We start from the raw sequence: 23,836 nt of genomic DNA on the forward strand, positions 1-23,836 counted from the left end.
TGCGAATACATTGGGTGGGGTATCATATATAAATCGTCATATCGTACAGTTACACCTGGTCTTCAGGCCGGTCATGTGTTTAGTTGCTCAACACCTCCATCAGCGAGCGTACTGGGATGGGTAGGTGGCCCATCTCTTCCTATGCTCTCAAGGTCGGCCAGCAGCATCCTGAGATGATTCTCTCGGTTCTGGTTACTGCCCCAGGTGACCGCTTGCGAGTAGTACAGTATGTCCCACGCCTCGTCACCAATGTTTTGTAGGAACGTGGGCAACGATCGCGCTTTCTGGTACGAGCGCCAGAGTATTCGGCGGATGTCATCGTTTGCGCCGATATAGGCAAGCTCAATGGCTTTATTGAACGATTTCAGGGCTGGCGCAATGTTGAACGGTGGGGGGAGGTCGACGCGGAGGCGTTGGAGAGCGGCAACGTGCTCTGGGTCTTGGAGGGCAGCAGCCATACGCTCGCTGAGCGGCGCAGTGCGGCTGTCCGCGAGTTGGTAGGGGTCAGGCGCAGTTTCGTGGGCGATAGAAGTCAGATCGCCTTGCTGTTGCTTGTTCTCGGAAATGAGCTTTTGTATGTACATTAGCTTCTCCATCAGCTTCGGGTCTTTCATGATCTCGTCAACCTTGGCCTGGAGCTCAGCGGGAACATCTTCTTCGTCCTCCACAAGCTCTCCGGGCTGCGATGCTTTGGACTGGGCGAGCTTCTTCAGCTCTTCGGCCAATTCTTGGGGGTCCATTTCACGCTCGAACACACCCTCTTCATCTTGGCCCGATGTGGAGTCTTCGCTGATCGCTGCGTCGAGTTCGGCTTCGAGCCCGGTGTCGCCACCCAACGACTTCATGACATCCCGCATCTGGTGCAGGAGCTTGTCCACGTCCTGCATGTCTTCGGGTGTCGCCATAGTCAGGTCCTCGTCTGGAGTCTCTGCTTGAGCAATGGCGTCTTCGGTCTCTCTCTGATAAGTCTGCCACTCGCGCTCCAATTCGGAGTCGGGGCGTTTACGCATAGCGGCGACCTTGTTCTGCATAGCTTCGTTGCCCTCAAGCTTGTGCAATGCCTTGTTCAGCATAGCCTGGAACACGGGATTGTCTATGTTTTCCACCTCAGGCATGTGGTCGATGCACGCTTGCAGGTCGGCCTTTGCGTCTCCGATGTCCGGGTCCTCGAGGACGTCTTGTAGTATTTCAAGTGTCGCCATCCGTAAGCCGGCGTTGAACTGCTTGCTCTCTGCCTCTGCCTTGGCAGCGCCCTGGTGTTTCAGTTGCTGGAGCTCCTCCCTCGACTTGATGCCTTTTTTGATGAGCTGGAGCTCATCCGTCAGTTCGGCGAAGTTTGGATTTGTCAGGAGGCTGTCGATGAGCCGCCGGTTCAAAGTTGCGTCGTCATGGTCGGGGTTCTTCCGAGACTCTTCTATCATCAGGTACATGTCTCTGTCCTTCTTGCGGTCTTCGGGCGTGGCTATGCGCTCAATCAGGCGCTGCGGCGTGCCTTTGTCCAAGTCCTGCTCGTACCAGTTGATGACGGGCAGATCGTCGCGTTCGAGTTCGGCATCGGACAGCGGACGCATTGCCTGGTCCATTTTCGCGTCATCCTCGAAGATGGAGCGTGAGCCTCTGAGCCGGCCTAGGAGCGAGGGCTTGGATTTCGTCGTTGCATCGTGCTCCGACCCATCGGGATAGCTGGCTTTGGTGCGTTTTCCGCGTCGGAGCAGCACTGGTGGGGGGCGAGCAGAAGGACATGGTGTAGCGCGAGCTCCCAGGAAAGCGCTTGAGCGTGTACACGCGCGCGAGAGCATCGTGGCGAGCTTGGTTGAGGAGCGAGAGTGCCAAGTCGCTGTCTCAAACTTGTGACGTTGTCTTGGCACCTCCGAGAACTCCGCAATTGCTTGTCACGCCTTAACAAGAGAGCTACCCAGGCGCGCTGCGATCATCAAGGTGGACTATCCTAATGCGGTAAGGCGGCAGCTGCCCGCAGTCCCCATCATTGCGAAAGCTGTATCAATCCCTTGTCCCTGTCCTGCCACCAGAAACGTCTCTCTCCGGCACATGATGAAGACGATGAGGACCAAATGGTTGCGCCACAAACAGCTCCGCGTCAGTGGGTTAGCGTCACACGTACATAACATACACCCAACGTGTCGTTACTGAGTCAATCTAGCCAGCTAATCCAATGCAGTCACAAAAGACACACGGTGCATTTCTCGAGTTACCAGGCGAGATACGAAATATGATCTACGCCATGGCCATCTACCCAGAGCTTTCTTCGCTCGTGATCGCAAATTGCACTAAGCCGGAGCATCTCGCCGCATCTGTGCTGCATCTTTCTGCCTTCCGCGTCTGTCGCCAGATACGGGCCGAATGTCTCTCCTACATTTGCGCCAATTTCTCCCTCAAGTTCCTTGGCCTGCAGACTGCGGATCTCTTCTTTTGGTGTGCGGGACTAGCCATCTCCGAGATCAAGGCTTTTGTTCTTGTGCAGCCCTGCATTGCTCTGAAAAGCAAACAAAGCGGAGATATGAGTGAGCGCTTCCTAGCTGCGCTAGATAAGATGGACCAGTTGACCGAAGTTGTTTTGGAGGAAACCGCGAAGGTTCTGGCGTTGGAAAAGAGTGAAGAGCAGAACGAGTTCACAAGAAGGGTCGAGGCTTTGAGCAAAAGAGGCGTGAAAGTCCAAGTCAGCGTGGGGAACAGATATATCATGTAGAAGGAGTGGATTTGCGACGTCGCTTTCGTGGAGAGGCTGCTAGAGAGAATAGTGCGGGCGCACACGTCTTGGAGGTGCCGTGTCCTTACCCGCCATTTCCAACAACCTTCGGCTTCTCTTTCACACGAGGTCGCATCTATAGCACCTCATATCGCGTGTATGCTGGGCTCACGAAGCATCACTGTACTGGTATCTGTCCCCTCCAAGCCATATTTCGACAAGTCCCACGTGACCACTGTAGCATTGAGAGCATAGAGTTAGCGTGTGCCATACACGCAGAAGTAGTAGCACATGTATGCTTTCAGGCTCAAGACTTACCTTCTTTAGCTTGAAATCCCATTCTCCCGTACAAAGGCTTGCCCATCGGGGACGACTCCAAGAAGGCAGGTAGTCTCGCGCGGTCCGCTTGCTTGGTACCCCACTCAAGTAACATAGATCCTGCACCTCGGCGGTGGTGATCTGGGTGCGTTACGAGGATATGTAAAACTGCTGTCCGTCAGCAACACCTTCCGACGTAGCGCGCTGGATACTAGCAGTAAAAGGGCTTCGTTCCCATGTACTCCCTTCTTACTCGACTCAGGAATACCATGAAGTCTAGCAAGCCCTGTCTTCCCTTGGCTTCATCATCTGGCACTGGATACATCTTGCTGGCTTCTTCCTCACTGCGCTCCCGCTCGTTGATGCGCCATTTGGCGCCTGCGATCATCTTGCCATGGGCGTCGGTATCGATGACTTTGAGATATACAACGTCAGGCTCGTCGCGCCAAGACTTGACGTGCTTTTCGATAGACTTTTGGATGTACTCGTCGGTGATGGGGTTAGGCGTGAGCAGGGAAGTGATACCACCGCCGTTGGCAAAGGCGGCGATCTGTATGGCGACGAAGGTTTCAAAGTCGGCTGCCGAGGTTATGCGGTGGACCTGAAGAGGCATGTTGCCTGTGTGTTACCAACACTTGGACTCGAGGCTGCGTCGTAGACAATTATACAAATGGACCACCACAGACCGGGATATTGCACAGTCGCTAGCACCTTCCTCTTAGGGCGAAGGCGGGGTGGTCTACGGCCAACGCGCAACACCAAAGAGGCACTGCCGCCCTTTATTTCGCCTTGCTACCAGCGTTCAGCCTTTTTCAACATGCCCAAAATGGAGACATGTTGCACAGGCCTGATCAGCGCAGACTCACAGCAGTGGCCAATGATGTTGGGCCATGATCTGTCGGCCCACAGCTACTTCGACATCGCCCTTTCCCGAGTCCTTGGCCGCCTGGCTGACTGCAAGACTCCACCAAGCTTTTGCGGACCGCGGCATCTTCGCGACGATATATGCGCACCATGTTGTTTCCATCGCCGGCATGTTGTGCTACCGTAGGCTTGGAACGTTGCTTGGCCTGGACTCTGGAACGCACGACGATTCGAGGTGTGGAGGCATGAACGGGTTTCTGAAACAGCCACAGCATGTGACGCGATGCGACAACTCCCAAAGTCATGAGACATGGTTTTGGCCGAACACCAGGTTGCCGATGACGTTTTGAGATGTCGAGAACTCTGATTCAGCTCAAACATACTTATGTGGGATGCGATTGGCCCTTCACATTGTCCAAGCGCAAAGTCGGGAGCCTTGAGCGCAATCCAGACGGCAGTTGACGACAAATCACGCGAACGACAGAGCACCAGACTCAGGGACAGGAGACACCGCCACAAATCTCATGGCAGCTTCACCATATGAAGCTCGTCGCCTCGATCGTTCCTGCTGCCCATGCACATCGCTCGTCCACCTCGGCAACAGCTGTCGCAGACCTGGCCAGGTGCGTGGGGACAACGGCTACTGGCATGTAGCTCTAGCCCCAACCCCGTTCCCGACGAGCTTGAACCGACATGGAAGGGCTCATAGAATATGTCGCACGACACTCTGGACTGCCAGTATGCGTGCTACATGCGGTCTGGCATGACGTTTGATGTGTCTTTGGAAAACAAGTGAAAACATGACAGGTGAGTATACTACATGTTCAAACTCATAAAAAGCGGTGGTTAAATAAACAGCGTTAACCATGGCATCTTGCTGTATGATACTATAAAGGGGCTTGTCGCATGCTTTTTGTGGTGAACAGCAGTCCATACATTCCATATCTTCTCTTCCAATACCCGTACTTGTTTTATCCATATTCGCATAATACTTTGTAATACCCTAATATCCCTTCCTTGACGGAACAAAGCGAGACGACTCTATCATTATGAAATTCCTTATTTTTTTCCTACCGTCAGTCACACTTGCCGCCCTCGCCTCAATCTCACAAAATGATGTGAAGAGCGGCGGCGGCTGCAAGCCCATGACTGTCCTCTTTGCCCGCGGAACGACTGAGTTGGGCAATATGGGTTCAATTGCTGGACCACCTTTTGCCATCGCTCTTGGCGCGATGATGGGAGGTGCTGGTAACGTCGCTGTTCAGGGCATCCAGTACCCAGCAGATGTGCCTGGTTTTCTTGTTGGTGGAGACAAAGGAGGCAGCCAGCTCATGGCACAGATGGTTGGACAGGTTCGGGCCCAATGCCCGGACACTACACTAGTAATGGCAGGCTACTCGTAAGTAACACACTGCCCTCAATATCTTTCACATGATTCGCAAGTCTAACAAAAGATCTAGACAAGGTGGTCAGCTTGTCCACAATGCTGCTGATATGCTTAGTGCCGAGGACTCGGCATTTGTGTCTAGCGCAGTCATATTCGGTGACCCAAACAACGGCAAACCGGTCGGCAAAGTCGCAGCAGCAAACACTAAAATCATCTGCGCACCTGGCGACCTCATCTGTGCAGGCCAGCCTATCATCTTGGCACCTCACCTGTCGTATGGTGCTAACGCGGCTCAGGCCGCGCGATTTGTTATGAGCAACATGGCAGCTGGTGGTGCGGCGGCTGGAGCGGCAGCAGGAGCAGGAGCAGGAGCAGGAGCTGCTGCTGCTGCTGCTGCTGCCAAGGGGGCTACTAAGGGGGCTGCCACTCGCGCGGTGCAAGCAAAGTACTTCATCTCTTAGACCCCAGTGTCGGTGTGTAGACTCCTCTCCACATGATGCGCTATATATCTATATCTCCTCTATTGTAGTAGCTGCAGGCCAGCCTACATTACGTTGTCTACATAATTATAAGTAAATAAATCTTCAAATCCGTTTGAGAGTTCCCCTGCCCCAGAGTCACCACACATGTGCGTCTTCCTCGATATGTCTGGAGCGCTCATTCGCAACCTGGGTTGGACTTGACTATGTGTGTAGAGCCGTCTGATGAACACGCATACGAACTGCAACGCTTGTCGACCGGGGTCGCTTGAACAAACGATCCAGACATGAAGTCTACTCAAAGATCTTCGATATCTTGAAGAGCTGGCTGCATCTGAGAGAAAAGGAAGAGCAGTTAATCCCGTAGCAGCACCTCAGTACCGAGAAGATTGCAATATACACCGAGACACTGTTCGACAGCAGTAAGAGCTATGACTCAAATGAGAGGCATGATGAATTTTATTGGGAAGAAGTATATCGACCAGATAGTGAGTGATACAATATGGCCTGTTGAGTGAGCAGGTGCGCGACGCTACAAAGAAGGGCTGAGGATTACCGAGAACTCACGGCGAAGTCGGGTTATCTTAACACCAGCATCCCATAGACTCCACTAGTCGATTCTGAGAATTTGGGAAAAGACGTGTGAGGACTGCGGAACGTGCCCAACAAGCTTCAAGGCGAAAAGATTAGGGCTCGACTATTACAAAGTGGGATAACTAGACAAGCTATATACAGAAGCTAAATGCTGTGGTATCATACAACGTCAAGGCTCAGGGAGAAGTTTCCCAATCACTCATTATCCTGACTGCTCGTTGCTTGCCTGGCAGCTTGTCTCTGCGACAGTGTTTACACTCTAAGCAGGCAGCAAGCCACAGCATATGAAGCGACCCCATCCATTCCTCTTTGTACCCTTTGGTTTCTTTCCACTCGTCTCTTCCTCCTCCTCGCCAACAACACGGAGGAACACCTCGTCCAAGGTGGTAGGCGAAACCGAGTAGTATTCCAAGCCTAGCTCTTGGCGATTAGATTCTAGCAACTGGATGAGGCCGGGAATGCCGCCTAGATCAGATGCTGAAGCAGCTGAGGACGAAGTGTTGATTTGATGAACCTCTGCTTCGGTGACCTTGCCATCTTGAGCATTGTCAAGATGCGCGGGCGATGCAGTCGATTCGGGGGAAGCAGCCTTTAGTACTTTGAATCGGAGTTGTCCGTGGCCTCCACCTCGCGAACCCCACTTGTCGAGCTGAACACCGGGAATCTTGCTCTGAACCCATTGCTTTACGGCTTCCATCTCTTTTTCTGTGGTTTCGGGTGCAGATTTGAGCACAAGCTGTACGACCCAAGCATCGCCATACTGCTGCCCTAGATCACTGACTGTCCCCAGCGCAAGCATTTTGCGCTTCATGATACCGACGCGGGTGGCGAGCTTGTCCGCTTCTTCCATGGAATGAGTGGTGATCAACAAGGCACGCCCAGGTGCCGCTACACCGAGCAGTGTGCGCCACATGACTCTCTTCGCAGCTGCATCCATACCCGAGGACGGTTCGTCCAACAGTAAAACAGACGGATTGCCCATCAATGCAATGCTCAGACTGAGCTTCCGCTTGTTACCACCCGAGAGTTTGGACGCGAGACGGTCGTGAAAGCGCCCCAAACTGGTAGCCTGGAGGATCGCATCAACACTGGTCTTTGGGTCGGGGACGCCGCGAGCGCGAGCGTAGAAGTACAGATGCTCCGTTACTGTCATTGAATCCATGGCATCGAATTGCGGACACACACCGAGATGACCTCGTGCGGCTGCACGCTTGCTGATGATTGAGATGTCTTCGATCAGAACGTCACCACCTCCGTTGATGTGTGTCGTAGGATGAATGTCTCCACGGATGAGCGAGATAGTCGAGGACTTTCCAGCACCATTGGGACCAAGAAGAGCGAAAACCTGGCCTTGGGGGATGCCAAAGGTGATGTCGTTCACAGCGTGATTGGAGCCAAACGTTTTGTGTAAATGCAGCGCACGTAGGCTGTCTTTGCTCTGCTCAGCGCGTGTTATTTCGGCAGCGACAGCAGGAGGGATGGTATCCACGTTCTCTTCCGAGTGCTGCTGACGGCTTTTTTCTCGGTTGAGAAACGCGGGTCGGTAACCCGAGTCCCACCACACGAGAGCGGTGAAAAGCAATATGATTTGTACAATGAGATACAAAATGGGTCCTCCGTACACTGTCAAAGCGCCAGGATAGCTGGGAATTTGATTGCCATCGCATAGTACGCTGAAAGAGTTGAGAGAAAGCAGTTGCGTCCTCAGTAGGCTTGCTGAGGGCGAGATCAACGAGACAGTCCAGTGGAAGTACTGAATGTAGGAGTCAATGGCGTATGCGGGTGCGTAAGTCAGTATGGCCATGTAACCGATAAAGTATATCAGGTAGAGCGACACCATGCCTCCAGCAGCGAAGGCAAATGCCGCCAGTTGCGACGTGACGACAATGGAGATTAGGTAAGCAAAGAGCGTCGCACACAGGCCGTAGAGAAAGAACACCACGAAGAGGTACCCTGGTGCATACCACGCATCGGAAGCCTGTAGCAACGTTAGCCATGCAGATTTGTATGTGCCAATAGGAACTTACTGCAGCAAAGATCCCTGTAGTGACGGCAGAGATCACAAGCACGAACAGGAAATCAAACGCCGTGTATGCCAGCCACAGTGGCACAGCCCGGATACCGTTGCTGTAGTGCAGCGCTCGGACATTCCTAAGCCGCTCTTGTGTCGGATATAGAGCAAATAGCGCTGGGTAGACACACATGGCCAGGCCAAAATACAAAATCAGCTGTAGCGTGTCGCCCATATTAGGAGCAAACGGCACGGCGAATTGCTGGTACTGTGTGGAGATGGTGATGTTTGTCAAGATGTTGTCGAGAGTATTCAGTGTGATGAGGCCACCGATGACACCGCCATTAGCAAGGTAAGCCATGAGTGGCGGGCCGTTATCATTTAGGAAGAAGCCACCGGGTGTGATGTTGCGGAAACGCGTGTTGACGTAGTCGTTGAATTCATCGAGTGTGTCCACGAGGTGAAAACTGTCCTCGGAGACTCCTGTTCGTTGAATGATGGTGTCGATAGCAGGACCGACGGTACTTGCCGGACCGATGGGGATGAGAGGGACATCGTCTACGTTGGAAAGCGAGAATATGGTAGGGTCGTTAGCGCTGGCTCCAGGATCGCATCCCACAGCCTCGTAATCCTTTAGGAACAGTGTGACTAGTCCCGCCGCCACAATCGGAAGGAGTAAAGCGAATATGTAGGGCCAAAAGTTGCGTTTGACAATGGTGATACGCTTCTGTACAAGTATGAGTATCTGCCTGAGTAGACTAGTGCCACGACCTTTGCTCATTTCTAGCGTCTTGTCGGTGTCAGAGTGATCTGAAGGTACGTCTCGATCCTTGTCCGACGTTGGGGTTCCAGCTTGCCCACCGTGGTCAGCGTCCATTAGGTTGTACTCCTTGACTTCCTCAGCATTGGCCAGGAAGACATCCTCCAATGTCGGGCCAACAATGTCGTAGTTCTTGACGTCATGATGTCTCAGAATATCAACGAATTTGGTGGCGGGCAGTGCGTTCTCGAATTGGTACTGTAGCATGCCTTCGGAAGGTGCCGGTTTCTTGATGGCATCCACTGGGGGCTTGACAGGAGCGTCTTTCGGATACGTAACGTGGTATCCAGCGCCGACTTCATGTTTGAGCTGAACCGAAGTACCCTTGGTTTTGAGGATACCGCGGGAAAGGATGGCAACGTAGTCGGCAAGGACATCTGCCTCGTCGAGAAAATGTGTCGTGAGCAAGAAGGTGCGGTCACCCCGCTCAGCGAGTAGAATCTCCCAGATCTTCCTTCGCGAGAGTGGATCCAGTCCGGACGACACCTCATCGACGCAGCAGACTTTTGAACCGCCGGTGAACATCATGGCCAGCTGAAGCTTGCGCTTTTGACCCCCAGAAAGTGTGCAGGACTGTGCTCTGATCTTGTGCCCCAGATCGCAAGCGCGTATTAGGTTTTCGATGGTATCTTTGGTATCGTAGGTGCCGGTTGACTTTAACTGGTTAAAGATACGAACGTGTTCGTAAACAGTCAGCTCATCCCACATGACATTTTTCTGGGGGCACAGTCCAAGGCCTCCGGTGCCATCAATCTCGATCGCTCCACTAGTGATGGAGTTGAGACCCGCGATGGCGTCCAGCGTGGTGGACTTGCCACTACCATTGGCACCAAGCAAAACCATAATCTGGCCTTTGCGCGCCTTCATGCTGAAGTCTTGCACGGCGACGACTGTTTCCGGTGGCTTGACGCCGAACTTGGCAAGGACGTTGCTGCGAAACCAACTGGGAGTCCAGTGCTTACAAAAGTTTGTCAGGATGATGTTGTGATCCGGCGAAGACGTTGTAGTCTTCCGGTCGGCCGAAACGGTGCCGTAGAGCCAGCGCTCAACAAGAGCGCCCAGAAGAGGGTACACAAAAGTCTGTATAATGGCAAATATGCAGAAGACGATGCCGGGAGTAGTCCAGATGTGGTCCTGGTAGTCGGGCGCGGCTTGGACGAGGTTCATTCCAACGAGCTGTCGCTCAAAACGGGCCACGCAAATAATGAAGAAGACGTAGTTGATGGACGGAAAGAGCAGGCTCAGAACGTATACAGCAGCTGTGCTGAAAGGTCCAGCGACTTGGGCGATGATGGCCAGGAGGATCGGGACGATGACGATGGTGATACCAGATAGTTGGGCTTTGCGGAAGAAAGCTGCGCCGAAGATGGAGAAGCTGGTCAAGGACAGGCCAGCAAGGATGTGGAAGATGATCAATATGGCAGCGTTGGAGGTTTGGAAAGCCAGAGCCCAAAGGATGGCGCCCATAATGACCCAGCCCGGGAAGTAGATGATGTCGAAAGCAATGTGCATGGACAGAAGACGGGCAAACTGCGTGTGCCATGGCTTTTTGGCGGGCGACATGGCTTCGACCAGCTGGGATATGCCGCGTTCTCTCTCCTCGGCCATTTGCCCCGTGAGCTGATAGGTGACGCCGCACACGCCAATGTACAGAGCCACGCCCATGATGTTGATGAGTGCGCCCATGTACAGGGTCCTGATGCGATCGTCGTATTCTTGCTGCGTACGCTCTGTGTACGGGTACTCGTCGGTGGCGGGGATGGCAGCAGAGCCCTCGACGGAGGCGATGGCCTGGTCGATGGCGCGCTGGAAGGGCAGAATGTAGATCTGGACATCGTTGTCGTCCTGGCCCACGTAGATTTCCTCTCCCAGCGCTCCGTCGGATCGGATGGTGTAGTTCCAGCTCTCGCCCTGGCCTTGGCTCGGACTGGAAAGGAAGGACACTGCACCATAGCATGTGCTGGCGCCCCGCAGCGAGCTCTCGCACGTCGAAAGCAGTTGAACATCCTGCTGAATAGTCACGGCCTGCAGGCCAGCGTCGCGGACCTGGGTGGATAGCTGTGCAATGACGTCTTGAATGTCGCCACCAGTGTGTCCGTTGTTGACGAAGACGACCTTATCACGGCCGCCTTGGGCAGCACCGAGGGCGTCGGGAAAGGAGCGGATGAGAGACGGCTCACCGATGCCGTACTCTGACGGCGGGACAAAGAAGTTTTTCGCATAAGATATGAAGAACATCTGCGGCAGAGCCCTGGTTAGCCATTGTTGTGCGGGGGGCGACGAGGCGTCGACATACAAAGATAATGGGAGCCCAGAATGCGCGGACACTCGTGAAGAACCAGTGGCGCACGAAGACGACGAGCAGCGTCTTCTTGGTGAGGATCCATGTCTGGCTCACGATTGCGCCCGCCATGGTGGCTTTGTAGTCTTGGGGCGGCGTCGTCTCGAGATGGGGTCGCAGTCGCTACAAGACCGCGCGTGGAGGCATCCTGCTTCTCTTGGGAGAGTGGAAGGGCGCAGAGAGCGTCTTGAAGCATGGATGGCGAAGAGACGACGCCAATGCCGCGCCCCGTACCCAGCGTATACGGAACGACGCCGAGCAGACGACGTCTTGTCCGACGTCTTGGACCCGCGCCAGCCCTCCAGGGCCGTCGCCATGATCCACATGGGGCGCCAAGCTTGGAAAGTGCCAACACGCTGCGTGCCTGCCCAGCGGCCCGGCTTACCTCAGCCTGCTCCCGTAGCTGGGTCCAGGTCTGTGTCTGTCGCGACGCCTGTCTACCACAGCTGGCACTGCGTGAGGACGCTGTTCGAGCGCGGCTCGGCGACTGCATCCGCCCAGACAGCGCCCAGTCATGACAAGCCTCGCGTGCACATCCTGGCATCCTGGCATCGCTGCGCCTCCTGTCCTGTTTGCCGTCGCGTCATCGATTGTGTGCGACGCGGTAGGGCCATCGTGCCATGACCTGCCCCAGACGGGCCGACGTGTGCCGACAGCGTGGTTTACAGTGCACCGTCGCCGCAACCTCACCTCATGCTAGGAGAACAAGTCTGGGTCCGTCGAATATTCACTCACGCCCTTTGCGTCTTGATATGCTTGTCCGCTCGGCTTCGTGTGCCCCAGTCACGCACGCAGCTCTTCTCCAGATTCCCGAGGTCTGGTGGGGACCTATCGCTCATCTGGGATAGTCACGTGATGGGGTGGTATCGGCCACCCTGGACGAAGCTATGACGGGGGGTTCGTGGCTGCCGAGGCCGTGGCACGCGTCGGCGCAGCCTCCTCCCACAGCAGCGGCATCTCTCCTGCGCAACGACGACGACGACGCCGACAAGCAGCTCGCCATGGACTTTGACGAGGCGCTGCCCTCTTCGCCGCCGCCCTCTTCGCCGCCGTGCGCGGGCACCGACGACCTCGCGCCCAGCCCCTTCTTCGAGCGGCACCCCACGGCCTTCACCACCAAGTCGAGCTCCCCTCCGCCCGTCTTCTCCAGCGACGACTCGTGCGAGTCGGTCGACGTGGCCAACTACGAGTCCCCGCGCATACACAAGAACAAGCGCAAGGGCGCGTGGTGGGACACGCACGCGTCTGCCCACGCCAGCCCCCAAGTCAAGAAGACCAAGTTCGCGCGCAACTTGGACTCGGGCATCTACATGCTTAGCGACGCGACCAACAGCTGCGATGACCTGCCCCTGCCCCCGTACATGCCGCCAGCCTCTCTCCGCGCCGCCGTCTCGCTCCCCCGCTCGCTCCACGCGCGAGCTGCCGACGATGAGGCCATGGACGTCGACGTCGACGTGGCGAGACACGCCGCTCCAGCGGCCGTCTTCAACCGGCACATCGACGACGGCCTTGCCGCAGACCGCGAGTCGTACGACCTCGTTGGCCTCGACCTCGCCGACCGCGACATCACACGCATTGGCGAGCTCAATTCCGTCATCAGCCACCCTCCCGTCTACGACAACGAGCTCCCCACGGCGGGCCAGTACCGCTCTCTGCTCCCCAGGCTCCACGTCAACCTCGGCAAGAACAAGCTCCGTCGCCTCGTGCCCGCTTTGTTCCACCTCGACGATCTCACTGGCCTCTATCTGCGCCAGAACGACATCGACGAGCTTCCCCAGCAAATCAGCCGCCTGCGCAAGCTCGAGGCCCTCGACGTATCCCTCAACAAGCTTCACTACCTCCCCTTCGACATCGTCACTCTTCTTGCCCCACATGGAAACATGACCCGCCTCACTCTCATGGGTACCGATCTGCTCCAGCCAATGTCCTTCCGCCGCTTCTCCCTCACCGACTACCAGAAGCAACACCAAGGGCCCCTTCACCACCTCGATGACGTACGAGAAGACGCAAACAAGCAGCTCGCTCATCTCTATCCAACGCTGGCAACGTGCCAAGACCGCGACCAGGCTGTCTGGCGCATCCGCTATTTCGAGTCCTGGGCCAACTCTTTTGGCGGTGCAGACGACGCCCGAGAGTGCGCCGCTGAAGATGTTGGCTTCTATTCGCACCACCCTTCGTTGCGCCTAGAGGCTTTAGTAGAGGGCGATGCCGTTGCCCACGCGCCACGGTACATTGCTCGGACTCTGGTTTCTTACTATGGGCAGGATGGCAAGCTTCTCAAGGGCTCTCCAAAGCTCCCTACTTCCGACCAGGAACACTACTCGGTAATCATCGAGACGAATCAGGGTACATACGGCCTACCTTCCTCACCGTGGTTCGTCCCTCCGTGCACAAGCAAAGTTTCCTCCCTCTTCACAACGACCCTGCATATGGCACTCCACTCTTTGGAGCCCCACAAAATACGTGACTACCTCAGCCCGTGTGCTCTCCCCATGGTGGAAGCCATTCTCTCGCGAGCAGAAGCGAACGCTGCCGACGGATACGGTCTCTTCCGCGAGTGCCATGTCTGTCGCAAGCATTACGTTGTGGCACGCGCCGAGTGGGTTGAATTCTGGAGTCGGGGCTCAGGTGACTTTCTTCCACTGAGAGTTAGCGTGTGCTCGTGGGGTTGTGTACCTCCAGGCATGGTCAAGAGACCGCAGAAGGAATTGACATGGTGAGGCCAGGAGGTTGTCAGTTGATGCCAGACAGTAACGTGAGATGTTTATTGTAGTCACAAACCATCAAGTTGTGTCGTGAAACAAGTCATACTCTTGCAGGAATACACCAAAGACACTCGGGTTGCATCGGTCACACAGTCTCCGACACGCCTGTCTATCCCGACACCTAGAACACTACCCGTGGACTCGAGATGTAGCTAGGTAGAAATCATGTAGCAACTCCCATATCCATGCAGTAACACCTTCTTGGCATGGTGCTCAACAGCCATCGTACCTTGGCCCGTCTACTCCACATGCGAAAAGCCCTTGGCGGAAAGTGCGCTAATCTTGCTGGTCGCGTTTACGACAGCTGCTCTACATCACTCATATTCCGAAACTGAAGCGTGTTGCCTACGCTTGGAACATGTATGGCGGAATGATGACAACCGTAGCTGCCTCTCTCAGCTAGATGGATTGCTAGCCGAAACAGGCTTGGACGGCGCTGTTCGGACGATTGCGATAACAACACGCCGTGTTAGTGGGCATCCCTGGTGCATCACTACTTCTTGTAGGCCTATATCTCGTACTCCAATTCCTGATTCGATACCAAGATGTAAGGCTCGCCAAGCACACCTGGGCATGTTCTATGTGCGAGCGTGTTTGTCGTGCCTTCCGAGACCACCTGCACACAAGCACTTCTACGCAGCTGCGCAGTTCCATGCTGCACCCATGGATGTGCAGATGGAATCGAACATCTCTACAAGTAGCCTAGCTCGTCTATGAACACTGAAGAAGCTTATCAGCTCTTGTACTCTCTTGCCGTTGTCCTTATCGGCGCCTATCTTCAGCCCTGGTTCGTATCCTTGCCAGTCTCGACTCGTTCCACCGGACCATCGTCCGCGGCTTGACGTGAGCGTATGGAGAAAGCCATATCAGCGTTCATCTGGGGTTATCATGTCCGGCTTGGTGAATCCGCGTGGGACTACGTATCGCAGCTGGACAAGCATTCCTTGGTTACACGGCTAGCATGCTGACCGGGTTTACTTGATCCGACTGCATGCAAGACTCTTATCTACAATTCAACTCCCTTTTCTACTTCTTGACTGATTGTTTACCGTCAGAGTCCCAAAAGCAGTCATGTCCGAGAAGAAGGCAGAAGACTCGGCTATCGGAGAACAGAGCGTGGACTATGGCATTGGCCATGTTCGCAAGTCGCATACGGCGAGTCGCAGGAAAAGCTCCGCGGTCGATCCAGAGATTATTGCGGGAGAGATATTCGACGAGCGTTATGAGACTACCCAGCGTGGTCTGAAGTCACGGTCAGTAGACCCCTCTTGATACCCTATATCCTCAAAGACTGACGGAACGTAGACATGCTCAAATGATTGCGTTGGGTGGCACAATAGGTACTGGGCTCTTTGTCGGCTCAGGCCAAACCCTCGCTCGTGGCGGCCCGGCCTTCATCCTGTCCACGTACATCGCCATGTCGTTCTTGATCTTTTGTACCGTTGCGGGTATCATTGAAGTCGCGGCCTATCTGCCGACCCCGGGGTCTTCCATGGTAACTTGTGGCCGTACCCAAGGCATGTGACACACGACTGACCTTGTACCTTCAGAACCTTTTCGGTTACCGCTATGTGTCGCGCTCTATGGGGTTCGGCCTGGGTTGGCTATACTTCTACTCGCTCGGTATCCTTGTGCCTTACGAAATCACGGCAGCCGGGTTGGTCATTGAGTATTGGAACCCGCCCGTGAACATCGCAGTGTGGATCACAGTCATGATCATTGTCATCGTTGGACTGAACTGCTTTCCAGTCAGGTTCTACGGCGAGACAGAGTTCTGGTTTGCCGGAACAAAGGTTATCATGATTTTAGGGCTCCTGATTCTGTCATTTGTTTTGTTTTGGGGTTAGTAATACCCCTGCACAAACTGCGTATGATACAACCACTGACTTTATACATTTATCTTAAAGGCGGCGGTCCACAGCATGACCGACTCGGCTTCCGGTACTGGAAGAACCCTGGCGCGGCGAATACGTATCTAGAAGAAGGAAATGCTGGGCGATTTGTGGCCCTCTTATCCACTATGGTACTCTCTGCTGTAAGCATGCTTCCGGCGAAGCCTTATATCTACTTGTCTGACCCTCATGTCTAGTTCCCCTTCACGTTTGCTCCCGAGCTTCTCGTTGCAACAGGTGGCGAGATGCAGTCACCGCGTCGCAACTTGCCTACTGCGGCACGCAGATACATATACCGCCTACTCTTCTTCTATGTTGGCAGCGTACTGGCTATCGGAATCATTTGCCCCTCCGACGACCCCATCATTACGTCTGGTGGTTCTGGAGCTGGCTCGTCGCCCTTTGTTGCGGGAATTAAGAACGCTGGCATCCCCGTGCTGGACAGCATCATCAACGCAGGTATCATCATCAGTGCATGGTCGTCCGGAAACTCCTTCCTATTTTTGTCCTCGCGCTCGCTATACGCGCTCGCCCTGTCTGGCAACGCACCTTCCGTCTTCAAAGCATGCACCAAGTCCGGTGTACCGTATTGGGCTGTTACTGCCTCTTCGTTGTTCTGCGTTCTGGCATACCTAAACGTAGGCAGCGAGAGTGCGGTCGTCTTTAACTGGTTCGTGAATTTAACAAACACGTCTGGATTCATCTCCTGGATCTGCTGCGGCATCATCTTTCTGCGCTTCCGGAAAGCCTGCGAAACGCAAAACATCACGGATCTTCCATATCGCTCACCGGTGAACAAGTGGGGTGCTTGGTGCGTCATCATCAGCTTTACAATTCTCTGTTTGGTCAACGGGTTCGATGTCTTCTGGCCTGAGAAGTGGGACGTTAGCTCTTTCTTTACTGCGTACGTGGGTATTCCCATGTTCTTCCTGTTCTATGGGGGGCATCGGATTTGGGCCTGGAGCGATAGTTGGGCTTATGATCCAGCAGAGGTAGATCTGAAGACGGGTATGGATCAGGTGCTTGCTGAGGAGGTGCCGGCGCGAACAATGAATATGAAAGGGCCATGGTGGAAGAAAATCACCTTGCTTTGGCAATAGACGCGAAGGCGCTTCGAAGAGCTGTACGACAGGGGCAGGCAGCTATCGGTTCTCCCAAGTCATGTTTTTGTTCTACCATCATTCATTATGCAACATCTCGGACATTGCCCATCAAGCCTCTTCTCTTATATCCCCCTCCCGGACGGTCCCGTAACGTCCTGACTGAGGGAAGGAGACATGCCCGTGTCATTTTCCTAGCATCCTCCGATGGAATCTGATGGAAGGAAGCACACCATCGTCTTCGGGGCCCAGGCTTCGCAATGGTGGGTACTCAAGATAGCAGCACGTGAGGGTCAGAAGAAGCTGCGTAGCTCCGGACGAAATTAGCGCCAAACGTGCCGCCTGCGTCATTGACCAGCCCTGGAGGGATGTGGGGCCGGGTGGCTGGGTACCGCATCATCAACATTCAGCCGACTACGCTACTACGCTTGTCCATTGCTTCATCATCTGCAACCGACTACCGTATCTTCCCTAACTTCATCAAGTTCATTCTGGTACAATCCATCTCAGTCGTCTTCATCTTCCTTCTTCCGCTGGCGGTTCAGCTCATCGATAACCTTCTTGCCACACGCCAAAACCTCCAGTGTCCGACTCTTGTTATCGTGGTCTCTTGTTTCCGGGACCAAGAAATATGTTGTTACGGCACCTGCTAGCATGAAAGCGCTCATTACTTGCAGGATATGTCCGAAATTCTTGCGTTCCCATTCAAAATCGCTTGTGGGTTCGGATTTGTCGGATTGGAATGCATATGCCAGAAAGACTTGCACCACCCAAGACCTATGGTGCGAGTTTTCGAAGTCAGTACATGTCTCATATGCAGTTCTTCCGCGGTTTGTCCTCACCCGAGTTTGCCACTAGCCGCAGCTATGCCGTGGCAGGTGCACCGGTACCTCGTAGGGAATATCTCGGCAGGGATAACTTGATGCACGAAATTAGTAGATGTTTCACAACAGGTCGCACACGGATATCACTTACTAAAAGTCGTCACATTCGGTCCCAGGTTGAAGGCGATGTGGCTGAGCACGTAAAGCACAATGAGTCCCGAGCGACTGCTGTCGAGTAGGTTGGTCCAAGCACTTCCGGTTACGATGAAGAGAACGAATAGAACCAAGAACCCCCAGAACTGAATCACTTTTGGCGACGCATGCTTGACAATCTTGATCATTAGCAGGCCGCCGACAACTGTCCCTATGGAAACCATCACCAGGGTGTGTTTGCTATTATCACTCAACGTCTGGTAGACGGAAGATCTGCTGTTGTTGTTTCCCTGCCAGATGTGGCTGACAATTTCTGGTGAAGAGAGGCCCAACCCATAGACTGTCTCAAATTTAGTGGTTTTACCGCAGTGGTCTGGCAGTGTACCTACACGCGAAATCGAGAAACAGCCAGGCCAACGACGTTCCTAGAAGGTACTGCCAGTTTTTTTCCGCTATAAAGAATTGTTTTGCGTCGGCCCACGAGGCAAGGGGAGGAACAAAATCCGGGTCGCCTGGAGGAAGCCGGCCGCGAGGCGCTGCGGCGGGACGAAGATGTACGTCACTGAGTCGGTGTCCGGAGTCACTGTCGCTCTCAATCTCCTCGTCGGGTGCAATCACCGAAGCGTTGGTCGATTGCCTCGATACAGGCCTCGGAACTTCCTGTGTTGCAGCCAGATCTAGCAGTTCCCTCTCGCCATGTTCGGGGTCTGTTCCGGGCGCACCAAAGTAGTTCGCCGTATCTTCGAGGGTGCTTTTTGTGTTTTGCAAGATGTCCAGCGTATACCTCGGACTCTCTGGTATCGTGAATCGAAAGACCAGAGCGATGAGAGCCGGCACAATGCCGATCCCAACTACGAGCCTCCAAAGTCGGTCGATAGCTCGGAAGCACTCCAAGTCGGCAGGCTGACAAGACTGTGTGGCCTCCTTGATCCATGGCTTGTACGACTCCACTGCAGCAAGTGATAGAACATTGGCGAGCAGCTGTCCAACAGGTTGGGCGAAAAAAACCCAGCTCAACATTCGCGCACGATGTTTGCGAGGTGCGAACTCGGCAGTAATGACCTGAACCCACGATTAGCATCAGTACGGTCACGTTGGAAACAATACCTACAGCACTCAAAGGGTAGTCCGCCCCGATACCGATCCCTAGTTATCGTCAGTCTTACGATGCATTCGTACATCAATTCGCTTCTTACCCATGATCGCTCGCCAGGTGATCAGCCATCCTCCAATTGCCATGCTGTTCTTCTCCCCGTTCGAACTCATGAGCAGCAGCATTGTGCCAACGATGACGATCACCAGCTCAAGACCATACATTTTTCGTCGGCCCAACATGTCTGCCGCGAAGCCGAATCCTATCTGGCCGACCATTGTACCCGCTAGTGTGGAACACATCATGGCTGTCTTGACAGAGGACGGCACCGAGGGTATACCGCCTTCGTTGCGATTAGGCCAGTAGACATAACCGAGCATGGGGGTAACGACATTCAAAGCAAAAAGGCCGAACGAATCTGTTAGGAAGCCGATCCCAGCTACTACTACTACCCAGACCTGGAAGGGCGCTGAATCAATCGTCGCGAGAGTCCACCGTCGACGCCTTATCTTCTGTCCATCAGATTAGCCAGAGAAGATCGATCCTAGGACTACTACGAGTGGCAGAGGGAAACCTACCGGTATACCGCTCCCGCCTGTTGTTATGTCCGGCACCCCAACTTGGTGGCCTCTCATTGGACGCATGATCCATTTACGGAGGCCCATTGTAGCGATAGGGGTGACAGAACTGTAACAGTATGGTAGTTATACCTACGTGCGAGGGTTCCGGCAATAGTCAGTATGTAACGGGGTCTGTCGTGCAGAACCGCCTTGGGGCAGCATCTTTCATATTGTGAATGCGCAAAGCTTCAGCCTCCACCATGACACGGACTACCGAAGGCAGATTTCAGACGGCGTGCATAGCCCGATACCACAAGGCAAACCGGTCAACAGAATAGGACGTATGCGAACTGGCCCTATTCGTGCGTTCTCAATCAGCGCATCCAATCTCGTTTGGTTCGCCGAAGTCAGGCTTGGTGGCGTTCATTGCCGCGATCCAAGCGTCCAGGCCTTCATCACTGGAGTCCTTTGGAATGTGTGGTTGCTGCTGATGTCTAAATCATGGTGCATTCTCCGGCTCCTCCCGTTTGCGATGCTTCCGAGGTCGTTCAGCTGCGAACGCTGCGATGAGTGGGCAACAGCATCTTGCTTTATGAAATCCAGTTCCTTGTGAGTTCGTGCAGGCTGCATCAAAACATGTTCCAAGATTCCAAGGGAAAGCCACGCGTGGCTGAATCGAGCCCTGGAGTTGGCTGGCCCGTCTGGTAGTCGACCATGGCCGTTCGCTCCCCCACGTGTTGATCTTCGCAACCTCATTGAACGCCAAAAGCTACTATGCCGAATTAGGCGTACCATTCTAATACCGCCACATGCACAAACACGAGCTGTCCGCCACCTTTGGATAAGCTCATGGCTGCCCTGGGCTGCCCTGGGCTGCCCTGATTGCTGCCGACAGTAGAAGGCTTCGACGAGTTTGCGTGCCTGAGCGGTAGCAGGATGTCAGCAGCGCCGTGAGCCACCCCCCAGATGCCGGAGCGGTCTACCTTAGGCTAGCTCTATCGGACGCGTGACGAAGAGACGACCGTAAGCTCAGGTGGTTCTTACTACACCAGCTTGTCCTTTTCATGGAAGCCTGATGCTTGGACGATGATTGTCCCTACTGTGCACCAACAGTTCTATAACGTATGAGCAGTCTTTACACAAACTCTGTTGCGCTTGAGCGCGGCGCAACCCTACGAATATGTCCTTTGGGTGCAGTCCGTCCGATGTTCTGAAATTGTTGGAGATTTCGACCCGTGTATATCTTGCGTTCAAAGGTATGGCGCCAGCTACCCCCCTCTGGTGGCAACCGTCAGGGACCACCTCGCTCATCATTGCAACTAGATGCCAACGAAAATTCGGAAGCGCAAGTCAGTGGGCTTGTTAAGGAATTCACCACATTCCATGGCTGTCTCAAAGAGCTGGGCGAGCTAATGAGACAATATGGCCAGCCGCTACGTGAGCGTTCATCTGTGTACTACATTTGCGGCATGCACTGACGCGAGATAACAACGCGCAGCATTCCCTGTCCAGGATTTCGAAGACACGCTGAAGAAGTGTGAAAAGACCTTGGAGCCATACGCTGAACATCTCGTCGATAAGAAGATGACCGTCAAGAAGTTCATCTTCACGATCAGATACATCGGGATGGAAAAGGAGATCGATGGGCTGAGGAAACAGATCAGCGGCCATTACCAAGCGCTGAACATGTGCATTTCCTTTCTGCAATTGTAAGCCTCTTTCGTACTCGAAACAGCAGTCGCTGACCGTCGTTAGGCGGCTACATCTCGAGGCAACCAAGCAGACTCAGCGTCTTCTCGACGCTCCGCCGTCTCGTACAGTAAACCTCGGCGGCCGCTCTTACTCCACAAACACTCTTGGTGCCCCAAGCAACCGCGCACCACTGGCACTCGCGTCTTCCGACGAACACCCGTTGTTCAGCGAATGGAAAATCTTTGATCGATGGCTGCAAAGTGAGGACGAACGTGTTGCTCAAGAAGCGGGACTATCGCGGCCTCTTTCTCTGGGAGACACACCTGCTACGTATTCTACTGGTGATGTTCAGACAGCTGCTGTACTATATCATCTGAGACGGCAGGTTGATGACGCCATTTTCATCGAGGAGAATCGCGCAAAGCGAGCTACGGCGGAGAAACGCTCACACTTGGTCCCAAGCGACGCGATGAAGCAGCAGGTCCGCAACATGCCACCAGCTCCATTGCGAACCTACACCCTCGAGACAGATCACTCCGGGAACTTCACCATGTTTGGCCAAGAAAGCTTGAGTGACTCCATGGGCAGCAGCCGCCCGACCTTGGGTCTACAGCCATCGTCTCCAGATTACTTTGGATCAGTCGATTGGTCGCAGTCGCCTAGACCGACATCGCTTGGGCCTAATAGGATACCTTTTAGTTCCACAGTTGCCTGTAGCGAAAACTCTTCGCCCGCATCACCGTCGTCAACGGGTACTGCCTCAGAGAAGCCCTTATCTCCCACTTTGCGGCGCAGTCTCTCGCGCACATCCTTGGCAACCATGGCATTAGGAGACGCTGCACTCGACTGGAAGCGAATATGTCGCAACGTTCAGGTCGAACGAAAGTCTCTGAAGTACGGATCCGAAAATCACGAGTGCGAGGTTCGGTGGCGATATCGAGAAGATACTGGCATCTCGCTGCGAACAGTCTATCACTCTAGCCAAGACGGGAAGCTTCGAACATGGACTGAACAGCACTTTCCTGCTACCGGGCCAGCGATACCCTTGACTACCACGTATGTTGACGGTGCAGTATCTGTCGATTTTCCGCGCAGCTCGTTCGGGAAACTCAACAAGCAGTATGTTGACATTAAGTACACGTTCATTGGCCACGAATCAGCAAACAGATTCCAGACCTTGTTGTACACCAACAACGGTGCCGACTCTGCTAATCTCGAATTTGATCGACCCATATTGAGCATATCCTCGGATCACAATCCGACTGAATGTCGTGGAAGAAATTTGCGGCTGTGGCGGCGTACCGAGACGCATCTAGCGGATGGTGGGCTCGTTACGTCTGAGGTCTTGATCCTGCTGTTTTACACGAGCGCATTGGAAGAGGACGGGCACTGGGTCGAGGAGCCGCACTACGCATTCGAATGGCTCACGGAGTCGGTCTATAAGAAAGACAGTGACAAGCTTACGCTTCTCTTCTCAAAAGACGCACCGCGTTGGGCGACTGATAAGCTTTTCAAACGCCGCAAGTCATCCACACAGACGGATTCCGAAGCAGCGAATCCGTCTCGCAAGAAACGCAACGACTCTATGGAAATGCTACGGTTTTCTCGATCAGACAGCGTTACTTCAGGGTCGTTGAGCGGCTCGCCGATTCCTTTGAAAGATATATCGGGAGGTGGTGGTGGTTTCTCGAGGGCTGCTAATCTGAATCGGTTTGGGTATTCGGCGTTAGAGATCAAGTTCCAGAGCAGGAAGGACAGGATGGCGTTCTTAGACATCTGGAAACAGTACGTCAAGCCGCTGAGTGTGTCCTGAAGATTGCAATGGGCAGATAGAAAGTACAGGGCGCATTGCACTGTACCGTGGTTTTATGCACAGATATCCGGAAGTCCGACCTTCCAAGCAGACGGACTGTTGAAGATTAATATTTGGAACAAGAGGTGTGCGATGAGAGAGGCTCCAAAGTGAATGTAGTCGTCTTGTCAAGCACAGACAGGGCATACTAGTTGTTGTAAAGCTTCACGAAATCTAATTGAGACGAACATCGCTTTGTAATGCTAGTAGCGACAATCACAAAGTTTACAAAACTGCCTCGTTATTGAAGAAGTGTGCACGGCTTCGATCGAAAACACCTGATTGCGGGCACCACGGATGCGCATGACACGTCGTCCGCACGGACTTTGCGCTTATCCAATTCGGGTGCTGCACATGTATTACGTATCGGTCTATGATGTACTC

The 23,836-nt window shown here is 54.0% G+C and overlaps 8 protein-coding genes across 8 annotated transcripts; 4 read left to right on the top strand and 4 right to left on the bottom strand.

Moving 5' to 3' along the window:
- Positions 1 to 71: 71 nt before the first annotated feature.
- Positions 72 to 1,675, bottom strand: J4E87_010700 (uncharacterized protein; the record flags this gene model as incomplete). The annotated part of the gene is made up of 2 exons (XM_049382271.1): positions 72 to 1,627; positions 1,672 to 1,675. 2 exons carry the CDS (start codon positions 1,673 to 1,675, stop codon positions 72 to 74), a joined length of 1,560 nt encoding a protein of 519 aa, XP_049227996.1.
- A 1,500-nt stretch (positions 1,676 to 3,175) lies between these two features.
- Positions 3,176 to 3,638, bottom strand: J4E87_010701 (uncharacterized protein; the record flags this gene model as incomplete). The annotated part of the gene is made up of 2 exons (XM_049382272.1): positions 3,176 to 3,229; positions 3,279 to 3,638. The coding sequence occupies 2 exons, from the start codon at positions 3,636 to 3,638 to the stop codon at positions 3,176 to 3,178; spliced, it is 414 nt and encodes a 137-aa protein (XP_049227997.1).
- A 1,300-nt stretch (positions 3,639 to 4,938) lies between these two features.
- On the top strand, positions 4,939 to 5,737 carry J4E87_010702 (uncharacterized protein; the record flags this gene model as incomplete). Its single annotated transcript, XM_049382273.1, has 2 exons — positions 4,939 to 5,288; positions 5,350 to 5,737. 2 exons carry the CDS (start codon positions 4,939 to 4,941, stop codon positions 5,735 to 5,737), a joined length of 738 nt encoding a protein of 245 aa, XP_049227998.1.
- An 871-nt stretch (positions 5,738 to 6,608) lies between these two features.
- Positions 6,609 to 11,593, bottom strand: J4E87_010703 (uncharacterized protein; the record flags this gene model as incomplete). The annotated part of the gene is made up of 3 exons (XM_049382274.1): positions 6,609 to 8,327; positions 8,377 to 11,418; positions 11,477 to 11,593. 3 exons carry the CDS (start codon positions 11,591 to 11,593, stop codon positions 6,609 to 6,611), a joined length of 4,878 nt encoding a protein of 1,625 aa, XP_049227999.1.
- Positions 11,594 to 12,408: 815 nt separating this feature from the next.
- J4E87_010704 (uncharacterized protein) lies at positions 12,409 to 14,241 on the top strand (the record flags this gene model as incomplete). The annotated part of the gene is made up of 1 exon (XM_049382275.1): positions 12,409 to 14,241. One exon carries the CDS (start codon positions 12,409 to 12,411, stop codon positions 14,239 to 14,241), a length of 1,833 nt encoding a protein of 610 aa, XP_049228000.1.
- A 1,116-nt stretch (positions 14,242 to 15,357) lies between these two features.
- Positions 15,358 to 17,278, top strand: J4E87_010705 (uncharacterized protein; the record flags this gene model as incomplete). Its single annotated transcript, XM_049382276.1, has 5 exons — positions 15,358 to 15,539; positions 15,592 to 15,781; positions 15,837 to 16,128; positions 16,194 to 16,321; positions 16,376 to 17,278. 5 exons carry the CDS (start codon positions 15,358 to 15,360, stop codon positions 17,276 to 17,278), a joined length of 1,695 nt encoding a protein of 564 aa, XP_049228001.1.
- A 506-nt stretch (positions 17,279 to 17,784) lies between these two features.
- On the bottom strand, positions 17,785 to 20,013 carry J4E87_010706 (uncharacterized protein; the record flags this gene model as incomplete). The annotated part of the gene is made up of 7 exons (XM_049382277.1): positions 17,785 to 18,055; positions 18,121 to 18,196; positions 18,254 to 18,595; positions 18,645 to 19,317; positions 19,367 to 19,401; positions 19,452 to 19,860; positions 19,927 to 20,013. The coding sequence occupies 7 exons, from the start codon at positions 20,011 to 20,013 to the stop codon at positions 17,785 to 17,787; spliced, it is 1,893 nt and encodes a 630-aa protein (XP_049228002.1).
- A 1,317-nt stretch (positions 20,014 to 21,330) lies between these two features.
- Positions 21,331 to 23,413, top strand: J4E87_010707 (uncharacterized protein; the record flags this gene model as incomplete). The annotated part of the gene is made up of 3 exons (XM_049382278.1): positions 21,331 to 21,345; positions 21,421 to 21,617; positions 21,664 to 23,413. The coding sequence occupies 3 exons, from the start codon at positions 21,331 to 21,333 to the stop codon at positions 23,411 to 23,413; spliced, it is 1,962 nt and encodes a 653-aa protein (XP_049228003.1).
- Positions 23,414 to 23,836: the final 423 nt, after the last annotated feature.

The sequence above is a fragment of the Alternaria ethzedia genome, assembly GCF_023757985.1.
Source record: "Alternaria ethzedia strain BMP 0044 chromosome Unknown scaffold_54, whole genome shotgun sequence".
Taxonomy (NCBI): domain Eukaryota; kingdom Fungi; phylum Ascomycota; class Dothideomycetes; order Pleosporales; family Pleosporaceae; genus Alternaria; species Alternaria ethzedia.